The sequence below is a fragment of the Mytilus californianus genome, unplaced genomic scaffold, assembly GCF_021869535.1.
Source record: "Mytilus californianus isolate M0D057914Y unplaced genomic scaffold, xbMytCali1.0.p SCAF_4, whole genome shotgun sequence".
NCBI classification, from domain to species: Eukaryota; Metazoa; Mollusca; class Bivalvia; order Mytilida; family Mytilidae; genus Mytilus; species Mytilus californianus.
The window spans coordinates 90,633,982-90,653,982 of NW_026262690.1; the positions used below are offsets into that span (position 1 = coordinate 90,633,982).

The following is a 20,001-nucleotide window of genomic DNA, read 5'->3' on the forward strand; positions in this document are numbered from 1 at the left end:
CTGTTATAGTAGTCTCAGGTAATAGTATTTTATAAATGCATGTTGAAATGCAGTGATAGCCTTCTCAAACTCAGGTAACACATCACAGTTTTTCCAGAATAAAGCATGATTTTTTTTCATTTTGTAGTTTAGAATAAATATGGTCAAATGAAATTTCAATATATAAATGGTTTTAAAATAAGTACCTGTTTTATTAAATTCAGTCGTATTAGTAATACTGTATAATAGTCTCAGTTTAAGACACCCAATATCTGTAGCTTGAAAAAAAGGCTCCATGGCGTAATATTTTTATCGTATTTTTGAAAATAGCATGATGTAAACTCTACTAATATGTTGGCAAAGTATCAAAAACTTCTATCAATTTTTAATCCAGAAAACCGCAAACATACCGGAATTTGGGTTCGAGCATTACAATTTGAGAGTCCTTGACCTTTTCAGCCGGTGAGAGGAAGTGTGTCTCTATTTTACGCTTGTAGAAAACAGGAAAAGAAACAAATATGGTATAGATTTCTTAGGGTTTAATTAATGTAAAGCTTTAACGAACATATATTTGCAATATTTAATGCTTTGTAGCGAAATGACAAGTTGTATGTCAAGCACGATCTTAGTCGAGACATAGACAGTGCGGAACGACCTTCAAATGGTTGTCAACCTTCATTTGCATATTAGTAGTGACCGATGCACGTCAGCATCAGCTTCAAATTATGTCCCGTCGAAGGGGTGTGTGGGAAGTAATCTCATTTTATTATTTTCTATGCCACAGATACCAATAAAATTTCGTTACTTTATCAGCTAATTATCCTCCCTTTTCATGAATTTTGTATAGACTATACTATAGGAAACAAATAAGGCTTACCCTGTGACTGTGTCCACATTTCTTCCATCAAATCTAAGGTCGTTTTTTCCCTGATTCCTGTTTGCACCCTGAGTTGTTTAACCCTATAGATAACTGAATAATGTTATTTGGTCAATAATATGGTCAGTTTAGGTTTTTATGTGTTATTGACAAGGAATTAGATATAAACATTAATAAAAAAAAAAAAGAGAATTGAACTCTACAGGTATGATTGGAATATGATGACTTACTGGAATAATTGTTTTTGGTGGCTTGGAAATATATGAATCTTTTATATACTTTGTGTTGCCAAGAGGTAAATAATGTTGATGTTGCTGCATTGCATTTCTGTGAGGCAAATTGGGTATGTTGGTAGATGAAATGAGGTTATTTTTCAGAAATAATTACATGAATATAAGATTATATACCATGCTTTAAATTTGACATCAATTGACCAAAGAATAATCTTGATGGATTAACTATATCTACTTCTATAGATCGAGGAATGGCTTTTCACAATAAAAAAAAGGCTTCATGTTGTTAGATAAGCTAAGTTCTGAAAAATGTATTTTAGTTGATAGCATAAAAAGAAATAATGTATGTCATGTATGTATATTTTATTATAGGCTGAACCATTGAGAGTGCTTGTAACTGGTGCTGCTGGTCAGATTGCTTATTCTTTATTGTACTCTGTGGCAAAAGGAGATGTCTTTGGACCTAATCAGGTAAAGTATATTTTTACACACAGTATATTGTTAAGTTCTATTACACTTCTAAAATTAAACTTCCTTTGTGTCTGTACTACTGTAAGAAAGATATGCACATGCTGCCTGTTCAACAAAAAAAGTTCTGAAAATTTGAATATATGTACCAGAGAACATCAGTTGATGTGTATCCATCATGTCAATACTTTTTTATTATCAGAAATATACAAGATAATAATAAATCTAAGTTTTAACCATTTTGTTATATACTGTACCTTTACACAATATGATAGATAATTATAACTGATGCAAACAAATTAATAAAATTTGCTCTATAAATGTTGCTGTTATGTCCCCTTTTATAGCCTATCTTTTAAATAACATTTGTGTTTGAAAAGATATACTGCTTGCTGACTCAATACAAAATCGTTTAAGGTAAATGTTATATAACAGTTTTCGTCACTAACATCATATAACATCACTGAACATTTGATTACCTAGTCTTTCTCTATCCTACCCACTCTCTAGATACTACCCTTTGCTTGGACCCTCATCTTTCTGTGGGATAATTATAATAATATAATAATAATTCTTTATTCAAAGAGGGTTACACAGTTAGCTACAAAACTAATCTTCACTGAGGCCCACTATATGAATGTTGGCTTCTATGAAAAGGAATTCATAACTGGTTTCTGTGGTATAAGTTTGTCATGCAATAAACATGATAAAGTTGATTTTTTTTTCAGCCAATCATCCTTGTTCTTCTGGATATTCAACCAATGTTGGGTGTTTTAGAAGGTGTTGTCATGGAGATGATGGATTGTGCTCTTCCATTACTAAAAGGTAAACATACATGCAGTGTTTTCCCCAGGGCCTTTTAGCATCATGGTAATGTAATGCTATATTGCTAGAATGTGATGCTATCTGAAATGAGTTTCTTATAGATAGTGTTATAGGTGTGATGCTATAGTTTCTAGAAACAAGATGGTATTTCATAATATCCTGTTTACCAGGATGATATAAGAAATTTCTGAGGAGAACACTGTCATGTAGCAGATTTTTGTCTCGCCTCTGCCGAAAGACGAAAGTCACAGTATGCGAGACATAGGGATTACTATCAGGCAGCGTCAGCTAAAACTATTTGTATAAAGCTTAATTTTTCAGAAGGTAGAAGACCTGGATGCTCAGTGTGTGAAACCTTTTTTTTTCCTTACTTGTCAAATTGGGGAGAAGCTTTTCAATTCAGCTCGCCAAATTGAAATTCCACTTGCCAGCTTGGCGATCGATTTACTTTTGGAACTCGCCGTCTTTTACATACATAATTATTAAAACATATTCCATTCCACTTACTAAATGCATGTACTTATGTTCATCATTTTAATCTTTATATGACTGGTACATGTAACTTGTTACACGTATGTATTGTGTCTGAGTGATCAAATAAAAAGTTGAAAAGTTGAAGTTGACAATTTGAATTACTATTTAAGTATAGTAGTCTCAGTTATATAAGGGAGCAGTCAATTCATCTTGTGATTACCTTAGAAGAGGGGTTTCAAATACATTTTTACCGCAACTGACAAGTCAAAAGTTTTTTTTTGTTGTCATAACCAGACTTCCTTATTCCAGTGATTATGGATAAATCTTACTACAAATGCTGGAGTTATTGAGCAGCCTCTTCTACTATAATTATTTTAAAAAACATGAATAATTACACTGTTCTGTACCAAAGGCCTTTTTATGTCTAGTTTCTGGTTTTGCTTTTTTGTTTAGTTCCTTTTGTTTGTTTAAATTATTTAGCTTTAAAAACTATTCCATTTTGAAATTACTATTTCATAATTACCCTCCAGAATCAACTGTTGAACATTCAGTAAAGTATAAAAAATGGCTTTCAAATCTGGTCAACAAATACAATGTCCATCCTGTATTTTGCTTAAAATAAACATACATGGACCATAGGAAGGTAAAATAAATATTAAATGTTTTATTTGTAACTCACTGACATGACTGATACCCAACTGTATGTAATACGTTTATTTCAGTCATGTCAAGAAATTAAAATCTGCGAGTTGGGGATCGTATAGTAGGTTTTAGCATACTGATTCAATGAAGTGTCAGGTCATCATAATAATGTTTTAGTTTGCCAATCGCGATAAATAAACTGTTTAAGAGCTAGGAATAACATTTTTAGTAACACTGCACATTAAAATTGGTTCAACAGACTTAAAATTCATGGACCTTTGACAATAAAAGGCTTGACAACTGTCAAAATACTTCAACTGGCCAGAGAATTTTTTTTCTGGCCAGTTGAAGTATTTGATATATCACTCGCCACATTGGCGAGTTATGTGATTAAGTCTGTTTCTCAGATACTAAAAGCAGTATGTCAACTATATGTGGTGTATGGAATGATTGTGAGGTGAACATGTCTGTCTGGCAGGTATCATCTGACCTTGACCTCATTTTCATGGTTCATGGTTTATTTGGCAGTATTAAGTTTTTGTGGTTTGGTCTGTTTTTCAATGACAATAGGTCAGCTATATTTGCTGTATGGAATAATTGTAAGGTGTACATGTGCCTCTGACAGGATTCATCTGACCTTGACCTCATTGTCATAGATCTTTAAAAGTGTTAAGTTTATGTGATATAAAACCTTCATCTTTAAAACTTTCAAAATAAAATCAATGGTCAGTAAAGCAGGCGAGACATTTTATTATGTACACTCGTGTTTAAGTTTCTTTCACTTTGTTTTGTTAATTTTTTTTTAAAGAAAAAGGGTAAGAGATTTTTAAAAGCATTGTGAATGATGCCTAAAAATAAAGAACAAAATCATAAAATTCTGCATTGACATGAATAGAACAACATAATTATAGCTGTTATTGAATAAACTTACCGGTACAATGTCTATTAATAATACAACATTTTTAAACATTGGATGTCATAGAACTGATAAGTTATCATGCACTTAGGTTAATAGTTTAGTCACTACCTGCAAGAATAAAGACCACAGAGTGACAGACTAATATAATGACAACAATCACTGATACTTTGAGATAATTTCACAGTTCCTTTGCTTTTGGATGCATGGATTTTGGTGTTAATAAATACACCATACCCCTTCTTTCCCATTATTAGATGTTATTTGTTATCTTTATAAGAAAATTTAACACAAAATTTAAAAATGTGAAACTGTAGATCATGTAAATTGCAATTTGTCAGGTTAATTGGATGTCTATTTTGTAGAGGTCATTCCATCTGTTAATGAAATGGAGGCTTTTAAAGATGTTGATGTAGCAATGTTAGTAGGTGCCATGCCTAGAAGGGAAGGAATGGAAAGAAAAGATTTATTAGCTGCTAATGTTAAGATATTTAAATCCATGGGACATGCAATTGATACACAGGCCAAGAAAAATATCAAGGTAGGATGAAATTACAGACATGAGACGGCAATCAAATGATAGAAAACACTGTAAAGGCAACGGGAGGTCAACATTAAGCAGTAAAGTCTTTAACAATTTTCAAGGGTCTATACAATATGTCAAGCTCCTAAGTGACCCAGAGTTTAAGAAAAGGTGAAATTGTCAAAGATCTGAATCAGAACTGTGTTCTTTTGTTTAATTCTGTGAATGTGTCATAAGGCAGCAACAGAACTTGAATTTTTCCTATTAGAAGACAATGGAGCAGAGCTAGTTCCTGGATTGATGTATACAGGGCAATGTATAGTGATGTGGTGTGTGTTTGTTCAGTCTTGTGATCATTGGTCTTTCTACTGTTATAACTTCTGTTCTTAAACCTTTTGACAAAATTCTGCGAAACTTTTACACAAACTTGCTCAACTCTCACTTAATATAGATAAATTGCACCATGTAAGTAATTTTCAGATCTATCTGATCACCACATTAACTGTTTGACGATACTACAAATTTTATTACATCCACTTAATAGTATTGAATTTTTTTAATGTCTATAACAAGTGGGGGTATACTTTGCACAACTGTGCATGCAATTTCATGTAAAAATTCAGATAGTACACCCAAAATATTTCATTCTAATACTTGTTTTTTTATTGATCTTTTAAGTACTTAGTATTATGTTATTTTAGAAAATTAGTCCTCACTTTGACTTAGCCTATGCCTGCTGACAAGTGGAAAATACATCCTCAATAAAAAATAATAACTAGGGGTGTTAAACTGCTTTAACTAATCAATACTACAATTGTTTTCGATCAGATTTTTTATTGAAGTTAACATTTTCTTTGTTTTATAGGTAGTAGTTGTTGGAAATCCAGCCAATACCAATGCATATATTTGTAAGAAATATGCACCATCCATTAACCCAGCAAACTTTACAGCACTGACAAGACTTGATCAAAACAGAGCACAAGCACAGGTATGTCATGTATGTTAAGATTGGGTCAAATTGTGACTATTTAGCTTTACAGCTCAAATAAGATGATTTTTGTTTTTTTTTCTCTTACATGCGCTTTAATATCAAACTTGAGCAAAACATTGCACAAGAACAAGTATGTAACTCTTCAGCACTAATCAAACTTTAACAAAACATTGCAATAGAACATGTTTGTAATTGTTTAGCACTAATCAAACTTGAACCAAACATTGCTGGAGCACAAATGATTAAATCTTCAGTGCTGATCAGATTGGCCATTTTAATGGTCAAGCACTAGTGTGTAACTCTTTAACACTTAATCAGTTAAGACTTATCCAAAGCATTTCATCATTTTCTTTGCTGTTTTACCATGAAAGCTACTAAATTAAAACACATATAAATCATCTTACATTGCTTTTTTTTGTTTTATTTTGAAGTGTGTCAAAAGGACAGACAGAACATCACAGAAACTCTATTCAAAATTTATTTGCCAAAAAACACTAAAGTATGGCATAGGTCACAGAAATGGACAAAAAAAACATGAAAATTCATGTATTGTACATGTATTTGCTGTTAACATCGCTTACATCATCTAAGTCTGATAATAATATATTTAATATGCTTTTTAGATTGCTGCTAAGCTAGGTGTAAGTAACAGTTCTGTGAAGAATTGTGTCATTTGGGGAAATCATTCATCTACTCAATATCCAGATGTCAACCAAGCCGTCGTAGACTTAAATGGAAAGACCATGCCAGTACGTGAAGCTGTAAAAGATGATAATTGGCTAAACAATGAATTCATCAAGGTATGTTATAACCACATAAGGAAATGGGTGCTTTACTATTTTAATACCGCATGAAGACTAAGTGTGTCAGACAAAGGTCCAGAAACAGTCATATTTGCCAGTCATGACCTAAACTGAAAGCTATTTGTCCTAAAAGAAATATTGGGATTTAGGACAAATTTTATTTTTTTACAGAAATAATATCTGTTATTTCATTGAGATAGGGTTTCTTTATCGCCATTTTTCACTTATTTTTGTTTTATAATCCCTTTCCTGTAATAAAACTGCCACTCCAGTATAGTTTGATAATCCTGAGGGCCCTCCTAATAACTATATTAATGCCTCCGGGAAATATTGGCTAATGATCGCTAATCACTTTTTACCTGTGTTTTTAAGTCACACCTGACATTGATCACAAGCTCAGAACTAATATCATAAAGAAATTAAAATTCCATGACAACTGTATTCATTATTAATTTCTTTTCAGCAAAGACATTCAATTGTTCTGATTTCAAAATTAAAACTTGATTAAATTTACGTAGAAAAAAGTAATTTTTCACGAGTAACACATGTGCTTTATTTACTATGTAATACTCATGCATGAAATTGTCTTCTCCAGATTAGACACTTAATCGTAAAATGCAAAATGATTTCATGCTAAATTAAACAAGTGCAACTATTATCTGTTATATTGAAACACTTTCAAAGGTAATAAAATTAAAAAGCCGGTGATTTCCTGTCAATTTGATAAACAAAATGAATCTCCGAAATGAATCCGGAATTACTCGTACTTTAGTATTGTTGCAAAACTTCCGGTTTTAATTTCGTCTACAAAATCGTAAGAAACAATGAACGTTAGCGATGTCTGAGAAATAACCATTTTGAGTCATTAAAATCATTTCAATTTTCAACTGTTGCCTTCCCTAAACAGTTCTTGAACGTTTTTAGATAAATGGTAAGAAAATTCACGAAGTAAATGCCATGAAACAGTCAATACAAGTTCGTTGATGCTATGAATATCTACTCTAGTGTGATATCCACAATTTGAAAAAAAGGCACCAACTTTTAAGTCATCTGAAACTGACCGAGTTTGTGTGAAATAAGGTAGCAATACACAGTTAGAAAAAAAACTTAAAATTGACACTCATAATTTTTAAACACCCTCTTTCCCTTCCTTTCTAACAAATAAGGCTTAATATTTGTGTTATGCATGTGTATATTTATAGAAAGAAAATCTTCCATAGATTTGATTTCTAATGGTTATAATGGTGAAATATAATCTCTTTTGGGTGTAACCATGGCAACAATCTGCATTTCTTTGATACAAAATATTGCAAAAAAAGGGGGTGAACATGTCACAAAAGTCTCCAAAATTTGGTCCAAAGGAAAATTTCAATCAATTACAGTGATACCTTTCCTGAATCCACAGACATATATCTATCTATCTACAAAAAAAATCATATGCATTTCTGCTCGTTTTTCCATAAAATTGAATTGAAAAGATCGAGCGCAAAATCTTTGTTGATAAACACAACAATAATTTATGGACCTATGGGCGGTACGGATAGGAAAATACGGACTGTCAAACAGAAAAATGGCCTATAAAACATGCTAAAAACAATCTAAATGTTCATATAAACCCACTAAGAAGGCTATATTATTCTTCAATTATCTAAAAATCAATTTTATTGTACAAAAACTTTCATATTTAAAAAATTCACCATGGCCATAATGCGAAACTAAACTTCTAACTGTGTATTGCTACCTAAATGGGGAATGTGTCCATGGGACACAGATGATGCCCCAGCTTGCATATCATATAAAGTTATAAAGGGACATAACTGAAGAACAGTAAAAGTGACGCTATCCCAAATTTGTACTTGATCTGAGTTTTGTGGTAATAAGTATTGTGTATAAGTTTCATAACATTTGGCTGAGGCTAACTTAAGTTAGAGAACGGAAATGAAAAATTCAGGGATTTTTCCATGGCAAACGAGCATAACTCTAGAACGGTGAAAGTGACACCACCAAAATTCAACCTTGATCTGCATTTTGTGGTAATAAGCATTGTGTATAAGTTTCATAACAATTGGTTATGGCAAACTAAAGTTAGAGAACGGAAACAAAAAATTCAGCGATTTTTATACGACCGCAAACAAATTTTTGTGGTCGTATATTGGTATGACGTTGGCGTCGTCGTCGTCGTCGTCTGGCGTCGTCCGAAGACACATTGGTTTTCGCACTCTAACTTTAGTTTAAGTGAATGGATCTCTATGAAATTTTACCACAAGGTTCAATACCACAAAAGGAAGGTTGGGATTAATTTTGGGGGTTATGGTACCAACAGTAAAGGAATTAGGGGCCAAAAAGGGGCCAAAAATAAGCATTTTTGTAACTTCCAGACATAACTTGTGTGTTAGTGTATGGATCTCTCTGACATTGTACCACAAGGTTCCATATCACAAAAGGAATGCTGGGATTGATTTTGGGGGTAATTGCCTCAAAATTTTAGGAATTAGGGGCAAAAAAAGGGGCAAAAAACAAGCATTTTTCTAGTTTCATGACAATAACTTGTGTGTAAGTGTATGGATCTTTCTGAAATTGTACTACAAGGTTCCATATCACAAAGGGAAAGCTGGAATTGAGTTTATGGGTAATGGCCGAAACGTTTAGGAATTGGGGGCCAAAAAGGGGCCAAAAATAAGCATTTTTCTAGTTTCCAGACAATAACTTGTGTTCAAGTGTATGGATCTCTCTGAAATTGTACTGCAAGGTACCATACCACAAAGGGAAGGCTGGGATTGATGATGGGGGTAATTGCCTCAATATTTTAGGAATTAGGGGCCAAAAAGGGGCAAAAAACAAGCATTTTCTAGTTTCAGGACAATAACTTGTGTGTAAGTGTATGGATCTTTCTGAAATTGTACTACAAGTTTCCATATCACAAAGGGAAAGCTGGGTTTGAGTTTGGGGGTAATTGCCCTAAACGTTTAGAAATTTGGGGCCAAAAAGGGGCCAAAAAACACATTTTTCTAGTTTCCAGACAATAACTTGTGTTCAAGTGTATGGATCTCTCTGAAATTGTACTGCAAGGTACCATACCACAAAGGGAAGGCTGGGATTGAGTTTGGGGGTGATGAATCATAAGGGGGTTCAAAAAATTTGGGGGGGAGGGATTTTTTTTTTTTTCTTTTTTTTCTTTTTTTCCTTTTTTTTTCTTTTAAAATTTTCCATTTTAAGTTGGTTATTTCTGATATATATTTAAAAGCAAATAATAATGATATGGTAGGAGATACACACCAAACAGGATGTGTAAATTATTATATAATAAGTATTGTCAGGGCCTAATCTAGGATTTTGAAGAGGGAGAAGTGACTTCTCCTTCCAAGAGAGAGAAGGGAGAAGTGGTCAATTTTTTGGAGAAGTGAGATTCCATTACCGTTTCGGTTGCATAGTGTTTTCATGGTTATCACTAAGGAAATTGTTTTATATTCAATAAAAGATATACTTGCAGTTTTTTTCATATGTTATTGTACACAATGTATATGTAGAAAGTTCTTAATAAAAAGGTTTTGACAATATCAGAGACATATAATAATTGTATTATATGTCTCTGACAATATATAGTTGTTATTTATTTATTGATACCATTGTGTTCTAAATAAAATTTGTTGATTGGGACACGAGGGAGTAGCCTAGTAATATTGATTATGATGCATTAAATTCATGTGCATCTGCCTCAATTTATTTTTTAAAAGTCCAGAAAAAATATAACTCCCAGTTTACCTGATGAATTTCACATGACTGGGAATTTAATTTATATCACCACTTGTCATTATTTTGTAATACAATAATGTCCAGGACATTATGTTAGTTGTAAATTGAGATTATCGTTAAATATTGTAAGTCTATAAATGAAAATATCTTTCAATCGCATATTAATTATCCGACAAAGAGCTAATTTCTATCAGTTTTAAAAAATATCATCCATATCAACGAAATGGTCGTGAGAAAAAAATCCACCGCTGATCACAACCTGGTCGAGTGTCGTACGTTTGCAATTACATTATCCATCAGCAGTCTTTCTACCTTTTATATTTCAATTTTTATTCAATCAATATAATAAATCTACCGTTAATTCCCACCTTTTACCGACCGAATAGTGAAATTGATCGACTCGTGTAAGTTATAAAATAAAACAAATCAGCTGAGTGATTACGCAACATCCTGAGATGAAAATCATCGTTAAAATGATAACTTAAACAGACGGTCAGTTTTCCGTTTGAATAGTTTTGAAAGTTCTATCCGATGATGTTCAAAGTCGCCGTTGTATTCATTTAATTTGATCGTTCACAGTATTAGTCCTGGGTCGTTTCGAAAATCTCGATTTTCCTTGTCAGTCGCCATTTTTTTTACCTGTGAGAATTGTCAATCACAAGTTGTCTCCCTTTTACCGATTTTGATAGCGATTTGACTTCGCTATGAAGTCAGTCGGCTGGCGAGATTAAGCGATTTTCAAAATTCTTAGGCGACTTAAATCGTCATTTCGCCGGCAAGATTATGGCCTGTATTGTGCAATAGCAAGAAATTTTCAATTGCACAGTATTGCACAATAGCAAGAAATCTTCAATTGCACGGTATTGTGCAATAGCAAGAAATCTTCAATTGCACAGTATTGTGCAATAGCAAGAAATATCCAATAGCACAATATTGAGCAATAGCAAGAAATTGTCAATTGTACAGTATTGCGCAATAGCAAGAAATATTTAATTGCACAGTATTGTGCAAAAGAAGATACTTCGTATAAATTGCTTATTTCTTGACCAATTTCAATGGGGTTTTATTCTTGAATTCTTGGGGTTCTTTAATATGCTGAATGTAACTGTGTATTTAAGTCTCCCAAACGAAGTTTGGGAAGACTTATTGATTTTGCTCAGTTCTTATTATTATTATTATTCTTCCTCTTCTTCTTCTTCTTCTTCTTCTTCCTCTTCCGCCGCTTTTAAATTTGAACTTGTCCGCACCCTTGTCCAAAACCACTTGTCAGATTAACTTAGGGTTTCACAATATGCTAGATTAACATGTCTAGTGGTGCAATCAGGGTTTTGTTTGTGCATTGGGGTTTATAAAGGGGTACTTTGAGGGGCAAAAAGAAAGGAGGGTTTTACTATAGAACCCTATGGGATTTTATTTTTTTAAATTTTCAAATGATTATAAATTGAAAATAGTTTGTGATAGACACAATCTTTTTAATTGAAAATGTTCTAAATGATAAAGCACATTAAATGAAATACAGGGTTAGTCCCCAGGGGTCACCCCCACCCCCTGCCATTTAAGAAAGTTCTAATATCTTTTAAATGGTTGAGATCCCCACCCCTAAACCATATATATTCTGGTTTGTCATGCTAAGATGGTTTGAATGATATACAGGGTTAGTCCCCTGGGGTCATCCCGACCCCCTGCGATTTGAGAAAGTTCTAATATCTTGTAAATGGTTGAGATCCCCACCCCTAAACCATACATATTCTGGTTTGTCATGCTAAGATAGTTTGAATGATATACAGGGTTAGTCCCCAGGGGTCATCCCGACCCCCTGCCATTTGAGAAAGTTCTAATATCTTGTAAATGGTGGAGATCCCCACCCCTAAACCATATATATTCCTGTTCATCATGTCTCGAACATTTGAATGATGTATACGGTCAGTCCCCAGGGGTTCCCCCCACCCCCAATGTTCTAATATCTTGTAAATGGTCGAGATTCCCACCCCTTAACCATATATATTCCTGTTCGTCGTGTCTCGAACATTTGAATGATGTATAGGGTCAGTCCCCAGGGGTTCCCCCCACCCCCAATGTTCTAGTATCTTGTAAATGGTCGAGATCCCCACCCCTAAACCATATATATTCTGGTTTGTCATGCCAAGATGATTTGAATGATATACAGGGTTAGTCCTCAGGCATCACTAATGCATATACTTTACTGGACCAAACCAATTTTCACTGGACTTTGTCCAATGTCAGGCGACACTGGAAATTTCGAATTATGGGAGCTTCGTTTGGGAGACTTGTTAACAGCATCCTGTTACAATCATTTCTTGTTAGTTTTTGGATTTTGGGCCCCGTTTTTAAATTGGTCCACATTGAGGTCCAAAGGGTCCAAAATTAAACTTTGTTTGATTTTTATCAAAAATTGAATTATTGGGGTTCTTTGATATGTCGAATCTAACCGTGTATTTAGATTCTTAATTTTTGGTTCCGTTTTCAAATTGGTCTACATTAAGGTCCAAAGGGTCCATAATTAAACTTAGTTTGATTTTAACAAAAAATGAATTCTAATGGTTCTTTGATATGCTGAATCGAAACATGTATTTAGATTTTTGATTATGGGCCCAGTTTTCAAGTTTGTCCAAGTTGGGGTCCAAAATTAAACTTTGTTTGATTTCAACAAAAATTGAATATATGGGGTTCTTTGATATGCTGAATCTAACCATGTATTTAGTTTTGAATTTTGGGCCCCGTTATCAACTTTGTCCACATTGAGGTCAAAAGGGTCCAAAATTAAACTTTGTTTGATTTCATCAAAAATTGAATTCTTGGGGTTCTTTGATATGCTGAATCTAACCATGTATTTAGATTTTGGATATTGGACCATAATAGGTGAATGTACAATTTAAAATTTTTAAGTTCTTAGACCACATTCATTCTGTGTCAGAAACCTATGCTGTGTCAAATATTTAATCACAATCCAAATGCAAAGCTGTATCAAGCTTGAATGTTGTGTCCATACTTGCCCCAACTGTTCAGGGTTCGACCTCTGCGGTCGTATCAAGCTGCGCCCTGCGGAGCATTTTATTCCATTTGTAAAGGGGCATAACTCAAGAACAGTTAAAGTGACGCCATCAAAATTCAAACTTGATCTGTGTTTTGTGGTAACAAGCATTGTGTATAAGTTTCATCAAATTTGGTTGAGGCAAACTTGAGTTAGAAAACGGAAACCAACTTTGGGACGTTCGGACGGATGGATGGACGGACGTACTGACAGACACGGGTTAAACTTAATGCCCCCTCCGCTACGGTGGGGGCATAAAAATTTCCTGATCCTTGGTGTCAGATATTTTATAAGGGGTTTCAGCAATTTAAAAGGATAATGATTAAAAATTGGACTTTTGCAGGAGTGTATTTTTTAGGGAAATTCTATATTATATCATTGTTTTAGCTTGGTTGCTTAAAGATTTCCTGCAAATAATTTGTTGAAGGCAGAGAGGTATTTTGTTTAATAATTTCCAATTTATACAGGTAGTTTTTTTAGCTATTTCTACATATTTTACATTTTTCTCATTTTCAGACTGTCCAGCAAAGAGGTGCAGCAGTTATTAAAGCTAGAAAATTATCTAGTGCCATGTCAGCAGCAAAAGCTATTGTAGATCATGTAAGAGACTGGTGGAATGGAGTACCAGACGTAAGTCAACTTGCATGATTTAATACCATAGAAGTAATCAGTTATGTTTTACCATAAGCTAGTTACTTGTATAAAACAATGAGTTCTTTCACCCATGAACAGCTTTTTCACTTAAAAGCATGGGTGATGGGAGGCACTTTTTTAGACCCCAACCACCCGTTATATAAAATTTTCATTTTATTTCACTTTTAATTCTTACAGAATTCTATAGAAAATGCACCACCCACAATTTATTACTTTGAGTGCCTCCTCCACCAAATGTCCTACAGTCTTTTGATGAAAGTAGGGAAGTCTGGATACAAAATCTTTTTTGAATCTTCAATCTAACCTTAAAACTATACCAATGAAATAACCTATATGAGTTTGCTACAAAGCAGTGTAGTGATGAGAAGTTAAAACAAAATATTTACATTGTTACTGTACAGATATTTGGTATTTTATTATCGATTTTGGGAGGGCTCATTTGACTACAGCATTAGAAACTTGTTAAAATCACTTATTCATGTTTTTAGACATTTTGGACAAAATCCAGAAAAGTTCATTCTACAATTATCTTTATAGGGTACATATGTATCAATGGCAGTCCCTTCAGATGGATCGTATAATATTGAAGAAGGTCTAATCTACAGCTTTCCTGTTCGTACAAAACCAGATCATACCTATGAAATTGTTAAAGGATTAACTATTAATGATTTCTCCAGAGAGAAGATGGATGCCACAGAGAAAGAGCTATCGGAAGAGAAAAATATGGCTCTTAGCGTGTGTGAATCTTGACCAGCTTCTAAATTGTAGTTGTCTCCCTTAGAACAATCATGTTTTCTGTGGCTGCTTGTATTGTAACTGTGTATATTTTAGAACCTCTGTCTGAACTGCATTTTCAAGAACATTAACGATCCTAAACCGGAATAAATTGACTAATCTTAAACTTTTTTTGGAATAATCTGTATTTTTATTATTTATTCATATTTTAAGGAATTTTCTACATATTTCAAAGGTGAGACACATTTTTCTCCACGTACATTGTATTTTTAGTGCTATTGACTTTTTACATATTAGAGTGTGTTGTACACATTCGGCCTACTTTCGTATGACAACTATTATATGAAATAAAGGGTATAACAGTTTGATGTGGATTGAGGTTTTTTGGTGGATTGACAATCGATGGCTGCACGATATATCCGACTTGCAATATGATTATTAATATTGATTAATGGGCCGTCCATTTACAATGTATCACAAAATCTCAATAAATAATTAACTAGTATATTAGTAGTACTTTTATTCCACAGTCGTTTAGATATGAATAAAAGGATACATTGGTTATATGATACTGAGACATCAACCCAATTACAAAAAACCAAAAGACGTTATGAATCTTTCAGACTGGATCCATCACTTTCATTAGGCAAGTGACTTAACACTTTTTCCATGATCCTGAAATAACTAGGAAATAGGACTTACAATAAAAAAGTTTGCAAAAAATGCCAAAAAACTTTCATTTGTTTTTATGAAACATAAGGATGCTCATTGGTATCAGTGTTTGCTTTTTATATTAAGCTTGATATTGAAAAGGTAGAATAGCTGGATTATCTATTTCTGGTATGACCTACTTGACTTAGTCCTCTTCAATCCTTGTGGAACATAGGGCTGCCACAGTTACTTTCCACCTTACTCTGTTGTGGGCTGTTTCTTTTGCTTCGCTCCAGGTATATCCAATCTCCAGCTCCTTCAGCATTGATCTTCTCCAACTGTGAAATTGTCTTCCCTGTCTCCGATGACCTTGAGGGTTCCATTCTAAAGCCTGTCTTGTGATGGTATCAACAGGTTTCCTCAAGTTGTGGCCAATCTATTGCCATGTTCTCTTTAGCTGTTTAATTGCTGGTTCCTGGTTGGTACTTCAAGCTTTTAGTACTTATTGTTTTTGGTATGCAGATGTCTAATTGTATGAAATATGTCTGGTATATGTCCTTAGTTTCATGGTTCTATAACCACCTCTTAAAAAAGCATGATTTTTTCAGTTATTATTAGTAATAGGATGGAATCATAGTTGTTTTGTATATAGAATCATCGCAAGGTATAAAAGTCGGTCAGATAGAGTTCTACTGACCTAGACATCATTTCAATGTTCAGTGGTCAACAAGTTTCATAATCTGATCCCTTTCTCAAATGTAAGTAATAGGTCAACTACATTCAGTAAAATTGAGAATGGGGAATGTGTGAAAGAGAACAACAACCCAACCAAAAAGCAGAAAACAGCCGAAGGCTACCAATGGGTCTTCAACACAGCGAGAAAATCCCGCACCCTGAGGCAGGCTTCAGCCGGCCCCTAAACAAAATTGTGTACTAGTTCAATGAAAATGGGCGTCACACTAAACTCCAAAACATATAAATGAACTAAAATTAAAAAAACATACAAGACTAACAAAGGCCAGATGCTCCTGACTTGGGACAGACACAAAAATGTGTGTATAGAATGGTTGTCATTTGCACATTTCCTTCTGACAGGGTTTTATCTGGCCTTGATCTCATTTTCATGGTTGATTGGTCAATGCTTACAGTATTTTTTAAAGTGGGTACATTTAACAGGTACCATGTTTAATAGGTCAACTATATTGAATGATTGTAGGGTGTACATATCTGTCTGACAGTATTTATCTGACATTAACCTCATATTCATTGTTTATTGGTCGACTTTTAATGAGATACATTGTACTTGTAGTAAGACCTTGATGTAAAAGACTTTCAACATAAAGTTCAATCATCATCAGAAAGACATTTCATAGTGTGCACTCATGTGTGTATCTTTTGCTGAAAATTGACTTTCCTCCAAGGAATTATTCACTAAAGAAATTAAAAGTTGTATAGTTATTTAAATTTGGAAGTGCAATTTTGTGGCTATTGCCATCACTTGGCATCTGTAATTAATTAGTCCCCTACTGATGAAGTCGAAGGGGACTTTAGGTTTGCACTCTGTCCGTCTGTCTGTCTGTCCGTCTGTCTGTCCTTCTGTCAGTCCGGCAAATCAGTTTTCCACACTTTTTCTTCATGCTTGAAGACATTGATTTGATATTTGGTATATTGTTTTATCATGACAAGTTACAGATCAAGTTCGAATTTTGTTCCGGTCTGATAATTTTGTGCAGAGTTATGGTCCTTGGACTTGGAAAATTCACTCAAATATTCAGTTTTCCGCACTTTTTTTCGTCATTCTTGAAGATATTGATTTAATAATTGGTACATTGTTTTATCATTACAAGTTACAGATCAAGTTCGAATTTTGTTCTGGTCTGATGATTTTGTGCAGAGTTATGGTCCTTGGACTTAGAAAATTCACTCAAATAATCAGTTTACCGCACTTTTTTTCGTCATGCTTGAAGATATTGATTTGATAATTGGTATATAGTTTTATCATGACAAGTTACAGTTCAAGTTTGAATTTTGTTTTGGTTTGATGATTTTTTGCAGAGTTATGGTCCTTGGACTTAGAAAATTCACTTAAATTATCAGTTTTCCGCACTTTTTTTCGTCATGCTTGAAGATAATGACTTGATATTTGTTATATAGTTTACACCATGACAAGTTATAGATCAAGTTAGCATTTTGTTCCAGTACAATTAATTTTTAACCGGTAGGGGACTATGTATTGCCATGCAATACTCTCAGAATGCTTGTTTTTTTCAAAATCTACTCTGAAACCACTGAACTGATTTGAACCAAACTTTTTGTACATATTCCTCTGTGTGTCTTTTTTCTACTCTAGATAAGTCATTTCTATCTCACAGTAACTGGGAACATATGAATTTCTTTGATGTCTTAAAGTTGTGGTTTCCTCAATCCGTAATGTCTTGCCTATCCAAGAAAGTGTTCTTAGGGTTTGCACACCTAGTTTACCTTTGCATGCAACTTCATCGAAAGATACCAAAGGGATATTCAAACTCACAATTTGAAAACAAACTGACAATGCCATGGTAAAAAATGAAAAGACAAACAACAGTTCACAAAACACAACATAGAAAATTAAAGACTGAGCATTATGAACCACCAAAAAACGGGGTAATCTCAGGTGCTGCAGAGAAATAAGTAGATCCTACTCCACATGTGGTATCCTTTGCGTTGCTCATGTAAGTTCAACCTCTGAGATAAGTTTAATTCTGTATGTCACTTTCAAGGTAAAGAGGATAGGACTGTGGTTACTACAATTAGAACCTTTGTTGTCATTTGTGAAACAGACATTCCAGAACAGTATACCAACTCATATATATGAAAAACATAGGCTACTCCTGTGTCTTTGGTTTTTGACATCTAGAATCCCTCCTTTCAATGCTTGCTTGATCATTCCTAAATTCACAAAAAGACCAGACAATGCTTTTCTGGGAAAGACCAAATAGGGTTTAGTAGTGTGGTATTTTTTTATATGAGGTTTTATAAGATTACTAAGATACTTGTATGTTATTATAAATTTTAAGCATTTTGGAAATTCCAAGTGTGCCTCCTAAACTGGAATGCATTTTATACAAATGTGTGAATTCTAATGGTCCATATAAAATGAAAGATAGAAATTCATTGCAAACAATACTTATGAATTTGAATTTCTATTGGTATATTTGAGGTGAACGGTGAGGAATGCCAAAAGTATATATCATTTTGAAGTTACTGTACTAGGATAGCGTTAGACAGGCCCCAATAAATATAACTGCATACTGGTACATGTTTTTGTTTGAAAATTGTTTCCTTACTTTTATGATAATTTACTTTATGGGTCTTTGTTCATTGTTAAGGACATGTCCAGTGGCAAATATTTCATGAATATTCAGGACTAGAACAAATGAAAAAATACAGCAAAACATCAGGTACTATAAAGTGGTCATTCAGGAAGGATGGTGGGAAATTTCAACTTCCAATGATTGCTGCATAGTGGAAGAAATTTATTTACTGATCCCTCAATGTGTTGTTGCAAGGTTCCTTGATTGAATTAGTATTAAGACATTGTTATAGATGTACCTGTACATTTTATGCAATGCACAAAAATTACCATATTATTTCCACTGGAATAAATATTACAGTAAATGTTCCTAACGGAATAAATGGTATAGAATATTTGTTCCAATAGGAACAGATATTATGACCTTGTTTATAACAAAGTTTCCAGTGGAACTTCTGTTAGGCGGAACAAATATACGTTGACACGTGTAGATAATTTAAAAATAAAAACATGGCACCACAGTGAAACATATCTTGAAACAAACATGTGCAGCCTTCCTTATAAAAAATCATTAAGATGTTATTCATGGAACTAAAGCATATCAAATGATGAGAAGATGATCACTGGAATGGTAAGCTCTTTGATACCAGTCGAAGAAATGATAAACCAGGAAGTAAATTACCATGTCATCAACTTTCCTTCTTGTAAATGACCGGGTACTATAAATAAATGACTCCTCTAATTTGTCTCACATAATGCAAGTTCCGTAGCATTCCTGAACTCATTCAATGGGCCAAGTATATCTGTAAATAGCAGCATAGTATAATAAGAGTGCACACGCTGAAATGTCTCGCCTTCTTTACTGACCATTGATTTTATGTTGATAGTCCTAAATATAAAGCTTTACTAAAAGTATCACATAAACTTAAAATGATCCAAGAAAATGAGGTCAAGGTCAGATAAACCAAACTGGAAATACATGTACACCTTGCAATCATTCAATACACCAAATATAGTTGACCTATTGCTTATAGTATCTAAGAAACAGACTTAAACAGGAAAACTAAACATTGATCAATGAACCATGAAAATAAGGTCCAAGGTCAGATGAACCATGCCAGACAGACATGTAC

General features: G+C 33.6%; 1 protein-coding gene across 1 annotated transcript; it reads left to right on the top strand.

Moving 5' to 3' along the window:
• Positions 1-408: 408 nt before the first annotated feature.
• On the top strand, positions 409-15,430 carry LOC127698818 (malate dehydrogenase, cytoplasmic-like). The gene is made up of 8 exons (XM_052202506.1): positions 409-500; positions 1,462-1,560; positions 2,286-2,382; positions 4,780-4,955; positions 5,803-5,925; positions 6,552-6,728; positions 14,053-14,166; positions 14,728-15,430. The coding sequence occupies exons 1-8, from the start codon at positions 498-500 to the stop codon at positions 14,938-14,940; spliced, it is 1,002 nt and encodes a 333-aa protein (XP_052058466.1). The 5' UTR covers positions 409-497; the 3' UTR covers positions 14,941-15,430.
• Positions 15,431-20,001: the final 4,571 nt, after the last annotated feature.